The 24429-nt window shown below is 38.0% G+C and overlaps 2 protein-coding genes across 2 annotated transcripts; both read left to right on the top strand.

Annotated features, from left to right (window-relative positions):
- The first annotated feature begins 159 nt into the window (after nucleotides 1-159).
- LOC117297483 (basic phospholipase A2 caudoxin-like) lies at nucleotides 160-10633 on the top strand. The gene is made up of 4 exons (XM_033780546.1): nucleotides 160-561; nucleotides 3818-3995; nucleotides 5665-5804; nucleotides 7935-10633. Exons 1-4 carry the CDS (start codon nucleotides 495-497, stop codon nucleotides 8075-8077), a joined length of 528 nt encoding a protein of 175 aa, XP_033636437.1. The 5' UTR covers nucleotides 160-494; the 3' UTR covers nucleotides 8078-10633.
- Nucleotides 10634-12341: 1708 nt separating this feature from the next.
- On the top strand, nucleotides 12342-21383 carry LOC117297786. The gene is made up of 8 exons (XM_033780933.1): nucleotides 12342-12622; nucleotides 14166-14313; nucleotides 14590-14729; nucleotides 15282-15448; nucleotides 17645-17759; nucleotides 19247-19394; nucleotides 20230-20369; nucleotides 20966-21383. The coding sequence occupies exons 1-8, from the start codon at nucleotides 12559-12561 to the stop codon at nucleotides 21136-21138; spliced, it is 1095 nt and encodes a 364-aa protein (XP_033636824.1). The 5' UTR covers nucleotides 12342-12558; the 3' UTR covers nucleotides 21139-21383.
- Nucleotides 21384-24429: the final 3046 nt, after the last annotated feature.

The following is a 24429-nucleotide window of genomic DNA, read 5'->3' as shown; positions in this document are numbered from 1 at the left end:
AAAGTAGTCACGAGAGGTATCAATGCAGCGCTTGGTGGTACATCTTAAATTGCACAGGTCGGACTTCAACAAGTCTAATTGATTACGTTAACACAAACCCAACGTTAATGCGACTGGCGCAAGTCTAAGTAATTGATCGCCGAGGCGAAACCCGACTCTGTCCCCGCACTGCTCATCTCTTTAAGAGGTTATCTGTCTACAAAATCACCACGCTCCAGTTCGTTCAAACGCTGCACAATTTTTACTCCAAGAAAACTATAGTTTTCTATAGAAACACACACTGCGATATCAACCACATCTCTAAATCATCACTACTGCATCTGAGATATTTACATAGTGTCTTCAGATTCAGAAAGAGAATCTAACGCAACGAAAGACATTGCAAAACATCGAGAAACTGTGTGTACGTGAGGAGGGTGCTGTGATGGTTAGAGCTGAGTAGTGCTGGCGTTCATGCTATTTGACATCGACTGAAACGGCAGCCCTTTCACACGATGGAGAATGCACGCAGGTGGTCGGTATTGTTCGCTGTTGTTGTTATGGCTTCGGCAGTAGTCTCGGGTAGGTATTGATTTGGCAACATTATGTTTTGGGGGCGACTGCAAATGATGTTTTTTATTCTGTAGGGGTGCGGGTTCATATTTTTTAGCATGAACCTCGTTATGTTGAGGTGTTTCTTCGAAAGAGGATGGATGCTCTATCCTTCAATGCAATATCACACATTATCTTATTGAAACAAATTAGATTAGACTCGGAGGTAGCATTCCGAAAGCGGGGCTTGTGTAAAAACACAACAGTATTACAAATTTAACATCTCCTTTCTAGGAACAACACTCAATGAGGACGAAACATTAACGGTATACTGACACAACTACAGCCCCATGGGATGGAACTCATTATGTTGTGAGGATATGCCACATATGCTCTACATTTTCTTTCAATGCAACATTTTGTTTACACTAAACGCAACTGTATTAACCCCACCCCCTTTGTCTCCCTATTCAATGTCTATCCATACCCTTTGTGCTTTCTGACATTCTCTCTCTAGAATGCAATTCACTGCTGATGTTATACTGTTCACTAAATGTGTTGTCATGTGACCTAGAAAGGATCGACACGCCAGGCCATTGACTGACTATTAATTGTTTGCATTGAATGAGTTACTGCAGAGGCACAGTTAACAAAAATCGATTAACCAAAATTCGATATGCAGCACTGTGCCTTGAAAAACACAATTCACAACAAAAAGAGAACGAAGCTTTAACAGTTACTACAATAACACACAGTGCACTGCATTGCTTAAAATGAAATCATTATTTCGTCTGCTCTGAACTATAAAGTCAATTTCAAATAGGCCTATGCGTCATTAAATATAAAATGTGGAAATTTGAAAATGATAAATCAAAATCAACAATGTATGTTTTACTTAAAATAAAAAAAAAGGAGGGTTTGTTTTTGCCAAACAAATACTTTTGAAGACCACTCTGGATCAATAAACCCCATTAACCAGGAACTTCAAAACTAATATGCAATTTAAAGACGCTGGACACTATTGGTAATTGTCAAAGACGGGTCTTCTCACCTGGTGTATCTCAACGTATTCATAACATAACAAACCTGGGAAAATTTGAGCTCAATTGGTCGTCGAAGTAGCGAGATAATAATGAAAGAAAAAACACCCTGTCACAAGAAGTTGTGTGCTTTCGGATGGTTGATACCGAGATTTCAAATTCTTATTCTGAGGTCTTGAAATCAAATCCCTGGAAAATTACTTCTTTCTCGAAAACTACGTTACTTCAGAGGGAGCCGTTTCTCACAATGTTTTATACTATCAACAGCTCTCCATTACTCATTACCAAGTAAGGTTTTATGCTAATAATTATTTGAGTAATTACCAGTAGTGTCCACTGCCTTTAAGCAGTTTTGCAAAATCCATATAAATTGCACTAATAATAGCTCTGAGCAGATTATGAATACGTTCTGGAAACGCAAGGGGGAATGTCCGTATCCTGCTTCCATTTTTCCATTCGTTGTGAAATAAATTGGTATCTTTTTTTCTCAAATTATATATATATTCCTTTTGGTAAAAATGGTTGACAAAAAGGTGGGAGGGTTCGGAAATTTTTCCACAGATTGATTTGAGAAGAAGATGAAGGAATGTAGTGAGGACTATGAGAGTATAGGCCCCTACTTAGGGGGAAACTAGAAGGGACTTGATCTTGTTAAGTAATTCACCAAAGGGATTGATATTAAAGGCACTGGTCACTATTGGTAATTATTCAGAACAATTTTATTGTTATCATAACCACTTTCTTGGTAGCGAGCAACGGGGAGCTATTGCTAGTATAAAACATTGTGAAAAACGGCTCCTTCGGAAGAAACTTAATTTTGAGAATAAAACAAATGAAATATTTTACACCCAAATATTTAAAGACTTCAGACCTGAAGCCCTTTATTTAGGCATCTGAAAGCACATCAATTTGTGCAACTAGGGTGTTTTTTGTCATTAGTTTCTTGCAACTTTGTTGACCAATTGAGCTCAAATTTTTACTGATTTATTATTTTATGTATACGTTGAGACAGGTCAAGTGCGAATACTGGGCTTTGACAATTACCAAAGGTGCCCAGGGCCTTTAAAAGCTTCAAAGAATTTTGCTTTAATTAAAGGCACTGGACACTATTGGTAATTACTCAAAATAATTGTTAGTATACAAACGTACTTGGTAACAAGCTTGATGGATGTAAAACATTTTGAGAAACGGCTTCCTCTGGAGTAACGTAGTTTTTGAATTAATGATAATTTCTCAGATAACCCAAATTTTAGAAGACTTCAGGCCTGAAGGAAGCCTTTTATTGGCATCTGAAAGAACACAAATAATTGCATAAAGGGCTTTTTTCTGTCATTATTCTCTTGCAAATTCATTGACCGATATTGAGTTCAAGTTTTCACAGGTTTGTTATTTTATGCATAATATGTTGGGATACACCAAGTGAGAATGCTGGTCTTTGACAGTTACCAAAGGCGCCACTGCCTTTAAGAGAAAGTTGTTATAGATTATTCCAGTTGACTATATGCATGGCTCGGTAAGCTATGGTGTGTTGAGAGAAAGTGTTTTTGTACCTTGGGGCAGTGTTGTCTGAGATAGGAAGACAGCTATAATTTGGTTTATGTTGGGGAGAGGGGAGGAAATGTTATATCTTTGGTTTATCTATCCGATTAATATTTTTGAGCTGAATTATTATAATGTAGACAGGGAAATAATATTTTGTTAAATGTGTAGAATTTAGACCTGCGATGCCCCGCCATTTGTCAGTTTTACACAAATGCAACCATGTATATAGACCTACTGCAGACAGTAAACCGTCGGAAAACGTGACAAAAACTCATAGGTTGTTTTTACAAAGCTTAGTTCGTTTCAAGTTGTAGAAGAGAATTAATAATGATTAATTTTTAATTTGATACTATGTTAATTGGTATGTGTTTACACTTTTAAACTGCGGTATTATATTTCAAAGCCTATGCAGAAAGTGTTTTCTGGTAATTGGAGATTCTGACCCTTGAGTCTTCAAAATAGGCCCTGCCAATCCGTCTGAAGTTAGAACTTTAAAGGTTTAACCTGCTTTTGCTAAAAAACAAAAATAACGAGTTTAGTTATTAAAACAAATAAGTTTGTTTATTGTAGCATCAAAGGCTCAGACACTATACATATACATGTACATGTACATGTACAACAATGTATCTCTTTAAATGTGCCCATTTTCCGGACGCAAAAAACACACTAAGACGTCATGCTTTTCCGTGTTGTTTATTTTATAGTGGTGACGGCTGACGTGAACGAAAGCAAAGTTCGCATCCCACGGAACGTAATGGAACTAGGCGGAATGGTCGGTAAGGTAACGGGCAAGAACATCTTCGACGTGTATTCGTCTTACAATGGCTACGGCTGCTTCTGCGGTATCGGCGGTGGAGGGCGCCCTGTGGACGGTGTGGACAGGTGTGTTACCTTTTACGTAGACTGGGCCCAACTTAATATTGTTAGCCTGCTATTTTGTTAGTGTAAACGAGTGAAAAATCCACTCTCTTGTCTGAGTGGTGTCATTTTCGCTCTTTTAAGAGTGATAGCAAAGCTGTGTCATTCTTTTTGGGTGAAAGTGGTATGAATAACACTCTCAATCGAGTTGAAAGTACCCGTCTTTCTAAATTTTTGATTAGCAAATACATTTGTGATCCCCTGTGTCTTTATCTTCTACAGAATCAGTGATTTCATTGGATACAATTATTTCATTGGATACACGTGCAGTGACGTAAGCTTTGATTGGTCGGAGGTTATGTTTGGCAGCTGCATAAATGCAGCAGCGTGCATTTGTTTTAGGTTTTTGGTGGAACTTTACGGTGAATCTTTTGAACGTGGATTGATGTAGGCTCAGGGCAGATCTCTTGTGAAATTCTAGAATCTCTAAATTAAATGTGACGTCAGCGGTTCAAGCCACTATGTACGCAGTACGAAATCTACCGGCAAAAAAACATCGACTGTCAATTTTAAAACCAAACTAATCGTTATAAACATTTTTCATTTCTTTGGTTTAATTTTTCTTTGTCTCTTCCTGTTTATTTTATCTCAGTGTTATGAAGAGTTCCATTTAGTGGGCCTGTGTGCTGTTCGTGGTTTCCCTTTAGTGCACCACGATGTATTTTGATGTTTGTTCATGCAATATTGGGAACAACTAAACTAAATTAACTATACACATGTAGTGTAATCTAAGTATAGGCTTTGAAACATTGCATGGTGGAATTATGATATGGAAATGTTTGTGGTAACACCATGTAATGAGTTGGGATGGTCGTAACACCATGTAATGAGTTGGGATGGTCGTAACACCATGTAATGAGTTGGGATGGTCGTAACACCATGTAATGAGTTGGGATGGTCGTAACACCGAGTAATGAGTTGGGATGGTCGTAACACCATGTAATGAGTTGGGATGGTCGTAACACCATGTAATGAGTTTGGATGGTCGTAACACCATGTAATGAGTTGGGATGGTCGTAACACCATGTAATGAGTTGGGATGGTCGTAACACCATGTAATGAGTTGGGATGGTCGTAACACCATGTAATGAGTTGGGATGGTCGTAACACCATGTAATGAGTTGGGATGGTCGTAACACCATGTAATGAGTTGGGATGGTCGTAACACCATGTAATGAGTTGGGATGGTCGTAACACCATGTAATGAGTTGGGATGGTCGTAACACCATGTAATGAGTTTGGATGGTCGTAACACCATGTAATGAGTTGGGATAGTCGTAACACCATGTAATGAGTTGGGATGGTCGTAACACCATGTAATGAGTTGGGTTGGTCGTAACACCATGTAATGAGTTGGGATGGTTCTGAAAAGAAATGTTGGTTTCAACTCGACGTTTCAATCAATATGCTGTGATCGTCTTGAAACTCGACGTTGAAACGTCGAGTTGAAACTAACGGTTATTTTCAGAACCACCCCGCCCCAACTCATTTAGTGATAGTCATACATGTTGTTACGGCAAACCTTTCCACATAATTATCATCTACTTATTGAACAACAAAAATGTTCAAATCACTCATGTTGAATAATGGTGGTTGAAACAAATGATTAATTTATTTCATTCTCCATACACAGATGCTGCCAGGCCCATGACAGCTGTTTTGGCGATGCAGAGAAGGGTGTCTGCTCCCACGCTAAATCCATATACGACGTGAAGTATGATTATCACAGTAAAGGCTCAACCAGCAACGGCAACCATGTGATGGTCAGATGCGGTACGTAGTGAATACAAATACAAAGTTGTGTTTGCAAAACTTGATTTTACAATCGTTGTTTGGTGCCTTTTTGTTGTTTATTGACTGTATTCCTCATCGAACCCCGTACGTATGTGTTTTTAACCTGTTTTAACCCTAAAAAAAATTTTTCTTAACGTTTTTTTTTTAAAACTATTTATTGGTATTACATCATTGTAAAACCACGTCCAATTTGGCCTGTGGGCCACGAAACGTGATGCTAATGAAATGAAATGAAATGGAAGTTCAGTCTTTGTTAACGGCATTATTTTCTGTCTTATACCCTTTTACGTGTAGGCCCTGCACCCTTTTATCTCCTGCATGCTGTTTTCATGTAGGGGATATGTCTGTCTTTTTGTCTGTCCGTCCATAGGCAGGGGAATAAAAGCTGTCTCTCCACCCCGACCTAGATGTTGTATCATTGCTTAAAGTTCACTAAGTGAACCACTTCTATAAAATGTACATTTTGACTAGCATTTTGTATTGTTCATTTTGAATTACTATGATTTATGCAACATTGAATACACGTATTTTGATTGATTGTTTTGGGAAGCCTTGAAATACGTGGGTTGAAGGGGCGTCATTAAGAGTGACAGAGTAGTTTTAGTGGAATCTGTTTTGTATTTCTCCTCTTTGAGTGTAATTTTATCGAATTTGTATTGAGACAAATAAATTAATAACAATAATAGTAGTTTTGTTTTGTTTGTTTGTTTGTTTGTTTGTTTGTTTTTTATTTCCAAATATCACAATAAATAATCATGAAACATACAAGAAATAAGAACAACGAGTGATAAGAGGAGGGCACCAGGAAAAAGCCTAGGCTTGTACAGAGCCTGGACCCTTTATAATATAAATTAATAGGTTTTAGTTTATACCAATAACAATATTGATTATTGAAATTAAGGTACGGTGAAAGGTATAGTGCATACAGCAAAAATAACACAAAACAATGATTGTTTGTAATTAAACTGTTTTGGAAAAAATTTGTTTGCTATGCAGCCATAAATACATATTGAGAGTTGATAACAAAAAGGAAAATTAACAGAAAATTATTTAGGAAATTACAAAAACTTGATAATTTGGAATGGATAATCATGGTACGCGTGTAGCTACAGGTGGTGTCATTTTAGACGATACTGGTTATAAGTAGGTTTTTCATGTATTTTTTTAAGCTGTGCACAGTTCTAAATGAAGGTATTGGGGTGAGCTGATTCCAGAGTAGGGGGCCTTGATGTCTGACTGTTTTCATAAATAAAGTGGTCCGAGCCTTTCCAATATGAATTTTAGTAGCCGATCTAGTGTTATGTGAATGGATGTCAATATTTCGTGTAAAGAGGAGTCTTATGTTACCTGGTAACAAGTTAAATTCAAACTTAAACATAAAGACCCCAAGATGATATTTATACAGTTTAAAAATATCGAGTGTTTTAAATTGCTTGAAAAGGGGTGCAGTGTGCTCTCTAAAGCTAGAATTGGCTATAATTCTCAAGGATTTCTTCTGTACGATTAATAGCTTGTTCAGGTAAGAAGCATGAGTATTTCCCCAGGCTAGAATCCCGTATTGAAAGTGGGGCAATGCCAGCGTATTATAATTAGAGAAAAGCACATTTCTAGGCAGAATATGTTTAAGTTTACGTAGAACACCCAAAATTTGGGAAACTGATGTGTGAATCTTTTGGCAGTGAGACTTCCATGTAAGGTTGCTGTCAATTATAACACCTAGAAATCTAAAAGAATTAACTTGGCTTATTTTAGAGTTGTTTATATAAATATTGAAGAGGAAGACATCCTAACCACGCTGACTATGTTTGTCTCTTATGTTTAATAATGTTTATTTAACTAAACAAATAATTTAAATTATAAAAAACATAAATTGGGTTTGTTATTTTTCACTGATTATTCATTTGTTGTTTCAGTTATTTATTAATGTGGTAATTACTATATAAAGTTCATATTTATTTTTTATTTTTTATTCTTTATTTATTTATTTATTTTCATCGGGAGGGGGGGTCGTTCGTTAATGGTCAAAACATGACTGATATTGGCGAATTGACGTACACAAATTCGACAATGACTGAATTTGTTTGTTCTCCCGTATTTTATTTCTTACAGCCCCTGTTTCGACGTACTCCAACACCGGTGACGGTACATGCTCGAAGACAGTCTGCGAGTGCGACAAAGCTTTATCATTCTGTTTCACCCAGCAAAAGTACAACAACAAGTATCGAGGATATGACCGGAACAAATGCAAGTGAACCTACTATCAATAATGGTATCGTCAATTATGTTAATTTACAACAGTAATTGAACACAAAATGCATGAAGAATAATACATTATAATGTTACTCTTGTATTTACCTTTGTGTCAAAATACCACTCTCTTAAATTGGGGAACTGTGTCACACTATTGAAACAGATATAATGTATGAACCTTGATATGTTTTAATTTTACTAAGAAATTACGACCAAGAAGTTTGAAATACCTTTTTTATGTGATATTTTTGTTTATTGAAGAGATAGATTAACTTAAAATACAGTTCAAACTATGAGTTTTTTTAAGCGCCGGTTTTTAGGGTCAGTTTTATGGGATACTTTGGAACGCTAGATGGCAGCATACTAACCCTTATCAGGTAAATGCTGAGCTCGTGCACATTTGGGAAAAAAACATGGATTTGTCTGGTAAGTCTGCTCCCACCTGCTTTTGTTGTTTGACAATCACAACGAACATATCAAAGTTACCTAAAATGCGATCCGTGTTTGAAAAAGAAATTGCATCTCTCAAACTTTGCCAGATTTGGCTTAGTTGTATAGGTTAGCTTTTTAAACACGTGAACTTTTTATTTAATCTTATTTTTAAAACTGTTTTGAAACGTTCGTCTTTCTTGAGGGTTGAACACTGGTCACATTGAATTGAACGCCATTTCGATTTTGGTCTAATGCGAGATTTTTAGATGTAAATTATATATAATTTTAAATGTTAAATCTTACCGTCCTACTCTACTACACTGTTTGGTTCACTAAGTGTGGCGATAGCTACCAGGAAGGTATTTGTATACCAGAGATGTTTTAAAAGTAGATTTTTGGAAACTAACCAGATTTGGTTTTCCAGATTTGACATGTAACTTATACTAATCTATGTTATCATGAAGCAATAATCCATATTTAATAGACACATAAATGTTTGAGAATATATTAATGTTTTTCACAGAACCGTCCCTGAACAATCTATAACAACTCCTGGTCCTGATCCATTTAGGGGTTTGTACGACTCGAAATATGTGTCTATATTACCCAGAAATGAGTCAAACTTACCCAGACCGGGGATCTAGCTGACCCAACTTTGACACGGAAGCTCTTAAAATTAACCTTGAACTTTGAACCTTGAAAATGTTAACCTTTTGATATTCACCAGGGAAATGTACGCGCAGACATGTACATGAATATGTACAATGTAAATGTACATGTATACCAAAGTAACGGCAGTCAGAAATGTTTCCATACTCAAAACATTCGCGTGCAATCAATGCATTGTAGAAAGGATAACCGAACCACCACGACTTCCTCACACATGGTTTGCCTTGAAACAGCGCCATCTACTGTTTCATGCACGATGACCCACCATGGGTATCCTTGCGCCTTGAATAAAGACTATGTTGACAATGTAGACCTTTCCATTTGGCATGGACGGTTATCCTGAAAACAGATGTTGTCACAAAATTTAACATTTCCTGAAACTTAAAAAAAAACGCGCCCGTGCAGCATCGCTTGATGCACCACGGCGATGGCTGGCACGTTTTACATGCCACACCAGCACCCAGGTTGTAGTACAGCCAAGTCCAACATCACATCCGCAATATACCTTAATAAAAATGTTGACAGTTCCTTCATGATGTACCAAATCAAATTCTAAGTGTCATATCCTGCCACTTAAATTACGAACTACCCATCGTTATGTTTACTTCATAATTTCTATTTTCCATGATATCCTGTATATATTTTATTATAATAATATTGTGCGAAAAGTATTGTAACCTTTTAACAATTATATATACACATTCTCTTATTAATTATAAGCCTATATTGCTCGTCAATGTGTGTTTAAATCTTGATTGAAGTTGGCCTGCTTGGCTGGTATAGAGCTTCGAATTAAGAAAGTTGCGACTATATTGAGATCAAAAACCATTATTTCTGTTCAAAATCGAGAGAGTTCTTACAAAGTGTGACCAGGGCCCAGTTTCATAAATCATATAAGCACAATTATCATGTAAGCACAATTATCTAGCACAGAAAAGTATTGCTCAACATAAACAGGTTATCGGCTAAAATTACTGAAGTGTACACTGGTACCCCCACGCAATCTACTAATAGAAAAGAAATTTGTCAAACGGTATTTTCTGCTTAACAACTTTATGAAATTGGGTCCAGATTTATTTGGTCACGTGGTTGTTGGACCTCATTTTAGGTCCAAACGAAGCACAGCCGTGCAGTGTATGGTCTGGCACTCTGTGTGCTCACCATACTGGTTGTTTGATTGATGATGCAAACACGGCTCTGTTCTCATTCTTGCAGAGTAAATCATTTGCGTGTTCAATTGACATAATTCATTTTACATTTACAATAACAAGGTTTTCAGTTCGACCTAAGTTGTTCAGAAGTGCAGACAAAATCATAAATGAAAATTTAGACTCATCTTCATGTTTCTGTGACTTCAGCATGCGTACTTAGATTATTCCGAAAGCATGATTAATGTGAACTAACTTGTATCAGAACAAAATGCTTGCAATAAAATGTTACACCAAATGCACAATGTATCGACCGTGTGGCTAAGGGAATTTTTTTTAACTTGGTGTTTGTGCGTATACTGAGGCATTGGTTCCGTCACGTGACTTCCCCGGAGTTCAAAATTTGCTTAGCATGAATTGATTGCATTGATAAAAATAGGATTACCAACCAAATTTCCACGTGATCTTCAGGATAAGCAAACAACAGCCGAATTTCAGAAATAAGCAAAATCACAAAATGCAACAAGTGGAAATTTGTTTGGTAATACTGTTTTAATCAATGAAGAAATTTTTGTGCTGAGCTATTCAATTTTGCCTAGGGGTGAACCGCCGTCCAATGAGTTCGATTTTACGCTCTTGAATATCTCCAGATATCGGCCTTGTGCACGTGGCAAGATCCGGCCAGGTGTACCTTTAACCTCCCATCCCATTATTACACTTAAATACAATGGACACTATAATTGGTAAAATGTCAAAGAGAAAACAGTCTTCTCACTTGGTGTATCTCAACATAATATGCATAGAATATCAAACATGTGAAAATTTGAGCTCGATTGGTCGTCGGAGTTGCGAGATAATAATGAAAGAAAAAACACCATTGTCACACGACGTTGCGTGCTTTCAGATGTTTGATTTCGAGACCTCAAATTCTAAACTTGAGGTCGCGAAATCAAATCCGTGGAAAGAATTACTTCTTTCTCGCAACTACGTCACTTCAGAGGGAGCCGTTTCTCACAATGTTTTATACTATCAACCTCTCCCCATAACTCGTTACCAAGTGCGGTTTTATGCTAATAATTATTTTGAGTAATTATCAATAGTGTCCACTGCCTTTAAGGAGATTCGTAGAATTACATTATTATATTTACATGCTTACAAATATTACAATGGACACCAGCAAACGCTCAAAGTATACACCAAGAGCGAGATAGTTTGGCCCTATGGCAATCTGCATCGGAGTGATGGTTTGACATTTTGAAGCTCCATTGTTGATGGCATGCGCCGGTGTTTGGGCGCAAAGTTCCGCCCACGTATATTGGATGGGATTGTCACGTTTCCTGCTTAGTTGTCTGTTCCTTCCCTCCCAACCCTTCCGCTCGGGATGCTGCCAAACCCTTCTTTTCAACGTTATAATAAATGTATGATTACAAGGTAGGCGTTTGTATATTTTAAGATAGGATAATCCTATTCAAAATCAAGGAGATAGAAAAAAAGGACTCACTATATAACAGTATAGGTTTTCTCGGCCTTCGGTTACTGAGCAGCCAATTTAACCACCAAGCTATTCTATTTCGCGCGAAATCGAATGCTACTGAAAACGGTCATTCGATTTCGTTTTATAATAAGTCAAATGTAATGTTGCGTCATTCAATTTTAAAAAAATAACCTTTCAATTTAGCAATTCATCAAAGCAGTATTCGAATTAACAGACGCTTCTTAAGGCGTGTTACCTCTTTATAACATGAATGTTCTTATACGAGAGGAGCAAAACAAAAGAACCATGTACTAATATAAACAAAAGTTATCATACATTGTTATGTGCTTCAATATAGCTCTGTGGTTAAAAAGTGTGTTCGGCGTGCTGCTAAATTAACAGTATTTTCCCCGACCCATATAAGTACTTTCTTCTGACTCGTTCTAATGTCGACGGTCTTGCAGTTTTTATTGGGGAAACATCGGACCAGACACGGCCATAACAGTTGACATTTAAAGTAACTGTGCGTCATTTCCATGTTACCAAAATAATTTCAACCTCAACGAAGTTCCTGTGCTACAAATTTACAGCAATGAGTCATATATAACTTGAACCGTGTAGCATTTATACACCACCAGTATAAGGCTCGGAGCTGGTATTCCTTTTTTTATAAAGACTTTCGAGAGTTCCAAACTTTAGTGTCAGTGCAGGGAAAAAGTTGGCACGAACGTTTTAGACGGGGTGAGTAGAGTGTGCAATAATGGCGGGAAAATTATCAGCACTTCTTGTGTGGACGGTCTGCGTTTTGGCGATCATATCTAACGGTGAGTAGTGAAATTTGTTTCTTATTTTTGTTTATTTGGTGACCCGGTAGTTTGTAAATGAGATCAAGTTATTAGACACTGGGAATAGTTACATAAAGTTGTTAGGCAGGAAATACTGCTTAGCAAATGTGTATGCCAAGCAAAAAAATGGGTGGGGCACCAGTATGGAGGACCAAAAGTGGACAACCCATTTTGCCAAAAATCTGGCACACTAAAACAAAAACAAGAAATTATATTACAGTACCTTTTCAAAGTTTTCATTTTCTGCTCTCAGAAAGTCGGATTTTTTACACAACAATGTAAACTTTATGGACTTTTGGCTGGCTATACCAGTTTCTGCTAAGCAATGTTTTGTCTATGCTTAGCAATTTTTTGTGCTTACAGGCTTTATGAAATTGGGCCCTGGACATCAAAACAAAATGCGGGAAATCGGAAAATGTTATTAAGAAAAGCCAGGTGTTATTGCACCTCCTTGGCAAAGCTTTTAAAAAGCAGTATTCACAATTGTGTAAAAAACATGTCTTTTCTATTATTTCCCCGATTACAGTCTGTTAGCAGAAATTTTCTTAGCAATGTCTCAATTCAATGCTTGATGGAGACATGGTTTAAACTACCATGCCTTAGTTAGTGTCTATGTTTCTCGAGATGTGTCAGCAAAAAAAAGGGTACAGAAAAACAATCCCTTTATTAATATTATAAATGCATGTTAGTCGTAACCTTCATCAATACGCCTGGGATACTACTGTACCTCGCGGAGGATAATGAAATTTTAAATTGAGAGTAAATTAAGAAAAGAAGTATTAAAAGAAATGTCATAGCTCTGCACGTTAGAAGCTTTGGCCAAATTGCTGGGGGAAGCAATTACTTATTTTAGGCTGCTCAAGTCGGTTAGATTTAGACCGCAGCGAAATTTACATTAATATAAGTGAGCAGGATAAATCAAATAAATATGGTATTTGGGGCTGTTTTGCATAAAGCCTGTAAAACGGCCAGACATACAAACAAACTTTTTTTAAAGAGGTAAATTCTCAAATAAGTGTTAAAAAATATTCAGTCATTTTCTGAAAGCACACCAATTTGTTCAACAGGGGGGTTTTCCTTTCATCACTCTCTTGCAACTTCGATGACCAATTATTGAGTCAAAATTTTCACGGATTTGTTATTTAATGCATATGCTGGGATACACCAAGTGGAATACTGTTAGTGACAATCACCAGGGCCCAATTTCATAGAGCTGCTAAGCACACAGATTTGCTTAGCATGAAATTTGTTCCTTGATAAAAACAAGATTACCAACAAAATTTCCATTTGTTGCAAATTGCTTTTTACTGGCATTCAGCTATTGTTTGCCTACCCTGAAAATCACATGGAAATTTGGTTGGTGATCCTGTTTTTATCAAGGCAAAATTTCATGCAAAGCAAATTTGTGTGCTTATCAGCTCTATGAAATTGGGCCCTGATGTGTCCAGTGCCTGTGTATGTAAGGTACATTTTAACATTATTTTAGTGGGATTATAGTGACCTCTTATGTCCCTTTCAACAGGGGAATGTGCTTCAAGGCAGAAGCGCTCCGTGCCGCAGTTCGCGCTGATGATCGCTTGTGCCGTTGGAGGAAATCCACTGGACTATAACGGATATGGATGTTACTGTGGATTCGGTGGGGGAGGAACGCCAGTTGACGCAACAGACAGGTAACTATTAATTTGTAGCGATGCTGTTTCTGGTCCCGGGGCTTGACATTTGGCGGGTTGTTTGGAAGGAACAGACGTACACTACACCGTCATTGGTGACGCTACTTTCAAGCCCATACGTCATAGCTGTACAACTTAAAATGTTAACGCAATAAGATTCGTCATAAACCTCCAGACATCCTTGTTGCCACAGGCTCATCATTGATAAGTCACAATGACTCAACTTTCCCGCCAAATTTCACTTTCCCGCCGTTTTCTCGTCCCATGTTGTTTTAGGTGCTGTTACAACCATGATCGGTGCTACTCCAGGATGAAGAGCTCAGGCAAGTGCGACAAGGAGACTGGTGATGTTTACATCATGGTGTACCAAAGCAGCCGGGCAAACTGTGGTACCAATAACCCACAAATTACATGCAGTAAGTGTGTGATTATAGTATTGAGATGTTCAAATTAGGTACTCTATAAGAACAAGGGGTAAAAAGAAAATAAAAGGTTTCTATGGCCATGCACGGGGGAATTCTTGCAGGGGTTCTCCACAAGAAAGTTTGTGTACCTTGTCGTGACACTTGTGTCTTTATAAGCAAGACAGTTAAACACAATGCTTCGTCCTTCGGATGGGACGTTAAGCCGTTGGTCCCGTGTGTTGTAACCCCAGTGCACTTATCGAAAAGAGAAGAGGTTCGCCCCGGTGTTCATGTTTGATTGGCAGTATATTGCACCACATGGTACTATAAAGGAGTGATCTTATAATCCAAACGAAGTGTATTATTGTATTGTGACAGCATTGATAATAAATGTTACTGAACTGAACTGAAGGAAAAAAATATGGAGGTAGACCATGGTCCGGCATACCTTGCATGAAACTACTGTATGTTAAAGCGTATGGAGGGCCACTGAGTGACGGATATGTGAAGTATATAATAAGCCACTATTGTTATTATGACTCTATCTTAAACGATTATTTTCAGAGCGATCACGGAGGTACGGGTGGCTGGAGAAGTTTATCATCGGTCAGAAGACAGATTGCGCAGAAGGACTGTGCAAATGCGACAGAGATGCCGCCATCTGCTTCAAGAGAAACAGAAACACATTCGCTCCAAGTTATATCGATTACCACAAGCACACAACTTGCTTGAATTAAGAGGTTTGGGTCATGCTTTTGGTGACCGCAATTAACATTCTCAGAAAACTTTTTGTCTTATATGTTGCATTTCATCATCACTTTGCCGAACTGGCTTTGGCAATAAAATATTGCAACTTTATACGTTATTTTATACTGACAATATTAATAAATTTATGATGTGTATGGTCGACGAGCTGCAATCCAACTAATGTACAATATCCACCATCGATGTTGTTTGTAGTAAGTTTTCTGTCAATTTTTTAAATTCAATTCACCTCAACAATGTATTTTGATTATAGGCAAGGAAAAACTTCACCTTTATATACCGTTTCGCTCAGCAATGGATGTTTTGTATCAAAAACATATTGCGAACAAAATGAAGACGCTGTTGAAAACAACTTACCAACCAAAGGGGGGGGGGGGACCGATGGTATTAATGTAAAAATAGTTAATGGCCTGAAATTTCGATCCTAGCAGACTCTTTCTCGAAGGCTGACGTTTCGAACCTGCATCAGAGTATTTTTCGACCTTGCTAAAGGACTCTGCTAGGGCCGAAACGCCAGGTAATATTAAACAAAAAAGCAAAAACATAAAATGAAAATAGGTACATTTGTAAGTTTCGGTTTTATTTATTCAAGATCAAAAACTGTTATGTAAATTTGTTTTGGTTATATATAATTGTGCCTTCTAAAGTTTCTCTCTGTTAATCTTAAACTTATGCTTGCCTACGGTGGAATTTATTTCTGTGTGGGAAAAATAACAGCATAAAGATTAATAAGGAAAAAAGAAATGTTGTTTTGTTGTATTGTTTTTATTTGCCTCATTTCACGTTAAGGTGTTGTAGGTTGACCTACCATTTTTGCACGGAAAAGCTTCATTTAACAAGTGGCTTTGGGTTTTTTTTTTACACAAAGGGACACATATAAAAGGAACGCGTTGCCTTGGATCGGTCGAGTTGATCTATGAAAAGCGTTTCCCGTTTGTTATAAAATGCATATGGTTAGAAAGATGTTTTAAAAGTAGAATACACATGCCTCGAATTTGGACGGTTTACCGTAAAGGAAACTTAAACAAATAATGTGCACTAAGTAGGCCTAACTAGTTTTGGTTTGAACAAAGCAAACGATATTACTGGAGCGCGACCTGAACCAACGACCCCTGGATTAGCTCTGCCAACTGAGCTATCCATCATGTTGGCAGTCTCCCTTATTATTCGTCAGACTATGTCTCACCTGTATCTCACCTGTAGACGGCCAACTAGCTGTTGCCTGCAAGGTGGCCATCAGGTAAAGAGCCGTAGAGCGTGTTACACCCCATTCCCACGATCGGACCTTGTGAAGTTTGATCTTGAAGTGTAGAACATTATCGGCTGTAACACAGTCTTCCGGGAGCCTGTTCCACCAGTTCACCACTATCTGGCCGAAAGAGTGGTGACGATATAGTATTATGTTTAGATGACTTCTCTTCTTTGCCAGTTTATTTGAGCGTATATGTTCCAGTTTATATATTATGCTTAAAATGTCAAACAGGCTAAAACTACTGATAAATTTAAAACCTGTGTTAAAGCACATTGTTCAATCAGTGTAGTCATAATTTAAAAAAATTCTACCCTTTCAACAAATGTCTTTCTCTCTTTAAATCGTGTACGGTTATATGCGCTATAATATAAGACTGTCTATTGTTAAACATTATATTGGTTTGCTGTGAACTAGCCCATTTTTCAACAAGTAGCATCGTCAGTGGCCTGCTTACGTTGACCTCAGCAGAATCTTTTCCGAAGGCTAAAATAACCAACTACATATAAGAACTGCATAAAAGGCAGTCGAGTGAAAAGAGATGAAAAGGAGAGAGAGGCCGAAAGCTAAAGCAGGGTTTGAACAATGAACTGAACAAAGATTCATGAACATTTCAATGACAAATCTGCCTGCATGTGATGTATGGATTGTGTCGTGACCTATAAGTTATTAGCAGATTTATCAAGTCGATCAAAATATGTGTTATCGCAATAAACCCAACGGCACACCCGCATGTTTAACAATGCATTTGTCCGTGCACCAGACTTGAACCACGTTGTGTTGCTCAAAAAATAAAAATTTAAAAAAAATTTACTGGCTCGAGGTTGGCTTCGTTCTTTTTCCCACAAAGAACTTTAAGAGTCGGAAAAAAAAAAAAAGTTTTTCACAGAGACTTTCGAGATTCCAAACTTAGCGACAAAGTTGGTACGAACTCCTGAGACAGAAAGAAGAGTGTGATAGAATAATGGCGGGAAAATTACTAGCACTTCTTGCAAGGACCGTCTGCATTTTGGCGATCATATCTAACGGTAAGTAATGAGTTGTTCTTATTGCAGACTCAGTATATAGCTGATAAGCTAAACCAAACAGTATAGGCACCAGACATCAGACAAAATGAATAATGGCAAAAAGAAAATCAGGATATGGGGTAATTGTGGATAACTATGTTTTTATCAGTGCCAACCCTGTTGCATCTTTTTGGCCAAAGTCCACGAATAATTTTTTTCACAGAAATTTGCAAAAACAAGAGGTTTTACCAGAACAGCTTGTAGAAATCGGGGAGCCAACAGTTTGCGCGAGAGCAGTGATCTCGCGAGTGCACCGGCAACTCGACTATTTTACCGCGTGTGGCCGATTTAACGACTTGTCCATCGAAAATAAAATGTTTTTCTATTATTATCCATTTCTCGCTTACTGTTACCCTATATCAGAAAGTTCTGGGGTGATTTTCAATGCTTTTCGATATCATTGGGACTTGGTGTAGGCATACGTCTGTACGTGTGTTTCTCTATTTCTCTTAGATGAAAGTGGAGATCCTAAACCATGCAAATTTGTGGTTCTTATCACGTCAAAGTACGTTTAATTTATGAACAGAGAGGGGGGGGGGCAGAGATTGACGAGTTTCTCTAAACATCTGCGCGAACGAGGTTTGTGTGCAGGGACAGTGCAGCACGGCTGTTCGTGAAAACCAGGGGTCGATTTCACAAAGAGTTAGGTCTCGTCTTATCTCGAGTTAGGACGAGTAACTCGTCCTAACTTAGGATTAATCTTAATGTCTGCATGCTACAGTGCAGGGTTGGGGCTCGTCCTAAGTCCTAAAGATTAGTCTTAAGTTAGGAAGAGTTTTGTGAAATTGACGGCAGGTCACACAAAACTAGTTGCCTTTCGTATGCGTAAAACTCTAAACGCAGCAAAGTAGTCGTTTTTGGCCAAGGGCAGCGCTATGATGTAAAAATATGTGAAAGTGTGGCTGGTCGTGAAAACGCCAAAGTGGGAGTTTGGTAAAAAAAATGGTCATTGGGCTATATAGTGTGAATAGAAAAAAAAAATCATGAGCACTTGAAACTGGGAAATTGTGGATGTCACTAAGCAAATTCGAAAAATGTACAAAAACACAGATTTGCCAAAGGGTGTGTTTTTTTAAAGAATTTTCTCTTCGTAAACTGGTTTTACGAAGTATTAAAAATGTACTGAACTATATCAAGAAGAGTAATAAATAACCAGATCAAGTTAACGATGTTGAATAACTGTACATAAACCTACATTAACTTAGGATTAAGATCGCGGTTAATCAAAAACCTTTCAATCATTGAAATCCAATGCAATTGAGCAATCCTATTCAAACTTAATTTAAAAAAAGGTCGAGTGTGAATTTGAACTTAGAGGTTTTGGTTGAAAGTTATATAAACAACTTTTATTAACCCGGAAAGCTTAACATGCTTCTCGAGGTTGCATGGTGTGCCATTTAAAAAACTGTAGGGGATTTATTGCACCATTTTCCTGTTCCTTTCTGCAGCGGACTGTGCCCAAAGGCATAAGCGCTCAGTGCCGCAGTTTGGGCTGATGACCTCTTGTGCCACGGGAGAGAATCCACTGGAGTATAACGGCTATGGATGTCACTGCGGAATAGGTGGGGGAGGAACATCAGTTGATGGAACGGACAGGTAACTATTGTTTCGGCTTATATCGAGGGGTATCCGAATTGGCGTCTACAGCTACGGCTACGGCTGTTGCTATAAAGGGTGTTGCTAAGGCCGTCCTATAAAACTCAATGCATAATGTCGCGGAAATCTAGCCGTAGTCGTAGCTGAAGCCTCTAATTCTGAAAAGTCATAAGGGTGTATAATATAACAACATATTTGATCTTCGAGAACTTGTGGCTGTTATTTTACTACCGCACAGTATAGAGTTCGGAACTCGGGAGACTATCTGAAAGGAGCTGTCCTGGATACTTAAACTATATTATATTTATACCCGGGCACAATTTCATTAAGCCAAGCCTGTAAGCTCAAAATACTTGCTCAGAACAAAACAATCTTGTTAACCATGTAGCGACTGGTGCCCTACTCATTTTTTGCTTAGCCAATAATGTTAAGCAGTATTTTCTGCTAATGAGCTTTGTGAAATGACCCCCAGCCGGGTGGAAGAGTTATGTATTGTAAACCCATTGTTCTCAGAAGTATGCGCATGCTCAGAGTTATGTAAGCATGCAGTTAAAATCTACCTGGTAAGTCTGCTGCCACCTAGCGTTTCAAAGTTGGTCAAGTTGGTCAACGTGTCGACGCAGTACTTCAGACCATTGATCTCCATTATACTTCAGACCCATTGCCCTATATACCCTAATAGCTTAACAAGTCGATAAAACTAAAACACAACTATTATCAAGATTCGTTACTGCATAAAACTCCAGACATCTCCCAGATCCAAGGCTCCTTATAATCCGTCACAAGAAGTCAATTTTCCCGCCAAATTTCAATTTTCTCGTCCCATTTTGTTTAGGTGCTGTTACATCCATGATCGGTGTTACGATTTGTTGGAGAGTACGGGTTTGTGCGATGATGATTCTAATGACGTATACATTATGTTGTACCAATACAGCCAATCAAACTGTGATACCGCTAATCCACAAATTAAATGTAGTAAGTATGTTTCAAATATTTATGGTTTTATGGGCGGTTGCGCTTTGAATTTTTGTTCTTTCTCATAGTTTATATACAATATTTTGGTAGGCAAGCACCCATACCTGCAAGGGAGATGTTGCCGACAGTATAGAGACACTCTTGAAACACAAACTTTTTAAGACAACTTTTTAAGGTTATTTTATAAATGAAGTCTGCAGGTATCAATCAATAAAATTCAAAAATGTCAAATGAGTTTCCTTTCGGGGAGCTGTGTGTTTGTGCTAGTCTTGAACACGTGCACGTTTCATTGATGAAGTTGGTCAATGACAAGTAGGATTTGAAACTTTGCATGGTGGAAATACGATATAGAAAGGTTTGCGGTAACACCATGTTATGACTATCTCTAATGAGTTGGGGTGGTTCTGAAAAGAACCGTTGGTTTCAACTCGACGTTTCGATCAGTATGCTCTGATCGTCTTCTGGAGATCGTCTTCTTTCAGAACCACCCCAACTCAGTAGAGATAGTCATAACATGGTGTAACCGCAAACCTTTCTATATTGGTAAATGACGTCATGCGCAATCCATTGTGACTGTTTGTTTATCTTTTTTTCAGAGGAAGCAGAGAAGTACGACTTGCTGCAGCAACTGCTCGTCTCTCAAAGGACTGAATGCGCAGAAGAACTGTGCAGATGCGACACGGAGGCAGCACTCTGCTTCAAGAGAAACAGAAACACATTCTCCCAAAGTTTCGTCAACTTCGACAAAGAGAAAAATTGTGTCGATTAGTCATTTTTGGCGTAACACTGCCATTAATAAGCAAATGGCTAATTTTAATTCTTAAAAGTGTTTTGCTTTTAACTAACTTCTGCATATAAAATTTATTTACGATTCCATTTCCCCCGACTTTTAAGAGAAACAAAGTTCTGAATTCTTATTCTGAATGGACTGGGCTAGGTCACCGTTGGATGTTTAACAACCTACAATCCATGGCCATGCTTCGTCGTGTATTTCCGAGGATGGGGTGGGGTGGGGTGGGGCGGGGGATGGGCACACCCGAAATATGCGGCAGTGGCTACGGCTCAGGATTCTTAAAAAGGCCCTTTATTCAATTTTATTTTAATGAGTGGCAGTGTATTGGTCATGTTGTTTTAAACTTCAAACAGGGAGCCCGTGTGTGTGCCCTTCCTGCAAGAGGTTTTGCGGAACGAAGTTAATTATTTTTGAGTAGGTCTAAAGTAGTTTTATCAAGTTTTTTTATCAAGTGGTCTTGGGACGACTTTTGTTTATTGGATGTAGATTGTTTAGAGTTTTTTGAGTAAACAGCAATAAAATAGTTTTTATTAACGGCAACCGCTGTAGTAAATGTATTGTTTTGTCTCAGTACGAGTTTACGCTCCATTCTAAGCGGGAATTGTATAAAGGCACTGTTGGTAGTAATTGTCAAAGGCTAGTTTTCACTTTGGTGCATGTATTCCAGACTTGCATAAAATAACATACCTGTACAAATTATACTCTTGGTCATTGATGTTCGGAACAAGAATAAGAAAGAAACAGTACCCTTGTTGCACATTTGTTTCAAAATTTTGACACTATTGGTAACTACTCAAAACAATGATCAGCATAAAACCTCACTTGGTAACGAGTAATGGGGAGAGGTTGATGGTATATAACATTGTGAGAAACGGCTCCCTCTGAAGTGACGTAGTTCGAGAAAGAAGTAATTTTCCACGAATTTGATTTCGAGACCTCAAGTTTAGAACTTGAGGTCTCGAAATCAACCATCTAAACGCACACAACTTTGTGTGACAAGGGTGTTTTTTCTTTCACTATTATCTCGCAACTTCGACGACCAATTGAGCTCAAATTTTCACAGGTTTGTTATTTCATGAATATGTTGAGGTACACCAACTGTGAAGGCCAGTCTTTGACAATTACCAATAGTGTCCACTGTCTTTAATGTCAAAATAGAGAAAAAAAAAAGGAATCTCGCCCCAGTCACTGGGTCTAGTTGCACATAATGTTTTCCTAATGATTTCAAGCGAAGTATTTGAGCGGAATGACCTATATTCCTCACACAATGTGATATAATTATTATTATTATTATTATTATTATTATTATTATTATTATTATTTATTCGGCCAAGATTTCAACAAACAGTACAAGATACAATATTGAAATATAAATAAAGAAATATAACAGTATAAGAAACAATGAATGTAAACTTAAGACATCTAGAACAATTGTAAACCAATGATTGAGTGAGACAGAGCACTGGCAATCAAGCAAGACAATTATAAAAACAGACAGGACAAGCCCATTCTAAGATGGCCAGGATTAATAAAAGTGAACCTAACCACTGTGACTCGAAAGCCTATCAATCCAATCTTAAAATAGGAATAGAATCTTTAACAAACATTTAAAAACAGTAAAGATGAACTTTGGAAAATATAATAAATATTAAGAACAAAATAAATATGTATATGTTAAGAAAAACCTATTTATATGTAGCAAGATTATTTGGAAGTGCACATTTGAGTTTAAAAAAAGCTGACCTAAAAACAATGAACAAATGAGGAAATAAAAATATAGAAATTAAGAAAAGGGCCAATCTTTATCAACAGATAAATTAAAAACAATTTGGAAAAACTCTACAGGTTCTGGAAGTGCTGACACAGGTATCTTTTAAAACAATTGTATGAATCGAGGGTGAGGGAGTTGCAGATATTTGTTGGCAGACCGCTCCAAACACGAGGGAAAGAATGAACTGAAGTGTTTTTTAGGCTGAGGGTTCTAGCATACAAATGGTTGAATACGAGTGTATCGGTGTGTCGGGTATTGACAGAGGTATTCAAGTTGATGATGTGACAATTAATTAAACCAAATAAACAACAAGTGGTGAATTGCACAATGAGTCTTTGTCGTCTGGATTCAAGCGTTTGCCAGTTTAGAGTTTTGAGTCTGTCCTCGTATGACATTGCACCTCGCTGTTGCCTAAGGAACATCCTCGTAGCTCTCCTTTGGACACGTTCAAGTTTTGCTGAAAGTGTTGTAGTATAATATGGGCACCATGCAGGCAGCCCATACTCAAGAATAGGTAATACAAGGGATCTGTAAAGGGACATTAATGCAGTTGGGGATGTTCCACCTGCCGTATGCCAGATGAAACCTAGAGTCCTATTTGCCTTGGAGACAACACTGTTGACATGGTCAGACCAAGTGAGGTTATGATTGATCACGACTCCAAGGTATTTGTAGGTGGCAGTTATTTTGAGGGAGGATCCATGAATAGAGTACTCTGGAAGGGCTAGTGTTTTTGTAGATCTGGTCATATGCATAATCATAGACTTATTGGTGTTTATTTTCATCCCATTGGCCACACTCCACAAGTCGATGGCATCAAGGTCAGCTTGCAAGGAAAGTTCATCTGCAGGGGATTGGATAGGTCTATAGATGAGGGTGTCATCAGCAAAGAGCAAACACTTGGAATTGAGGGAATGGGAGATGTCACTAATGAATAAGTTAAACAGGAGGGGACCGAGGACACTTCCCTGAGGGACTCCAGATGTAACCGGAGACATGGACGATAAAGCTCCCTGGTACATAACCCGCTGGAACCGGCCAGTCAAAAATGCTTTCAGCCAATACCAAGTTTGACCACGGATGTTAAAGTTCTCTGCCAGTTTATTGAGGATTGTGTGATGAGGCATAACATCAAATGCCTTGCTAAAGTCCAGGAAAGCAATGTCTATGCGAGGTGGACGGGGTTTGTCCATGATTGTAGCCCAGTCATAAATAGCATTTGTGAGCTGGGTGACGCAGGATTTATGTGCTGTAAATCCATGTTGTTCATCATTACCAAGACAGTTAGAAGAAATATGTTCATTGATATTGTTAGCGACTGCTCTTTCAAGGATTTTGCAGACAATGGAGGTTAAAGCAATTTGACGATAGTTTTTGATGTCGGTTCGGTTGGCAGATTTAAACACAGGGGTGATATTAGATAATTTCCAGTCCAAGGGTAGGGAGCCGTGTAAGAGCGACAAATTCATCACACGTAATAGCGGTGGGGCGATTGA

This window comes from Asterias rubens, chromosome 12, assembly GCF_902459465.1.
Source record: "Asterias rubens chromosome 12, eAstRub1.3, whole genome shotgun sequence".
Lineage (NCBI taxonomy): Eukaryota > Metazoa > Echinodermata > Asteroidea > Forcipulatida > Asteriidae > Asterias > Asterias rubens.
The sequence above is the reverse complement of the archived record's forward strand: the minus strand, read 5'-3'. Positions and strand labels throughout refer to the sequence as shown.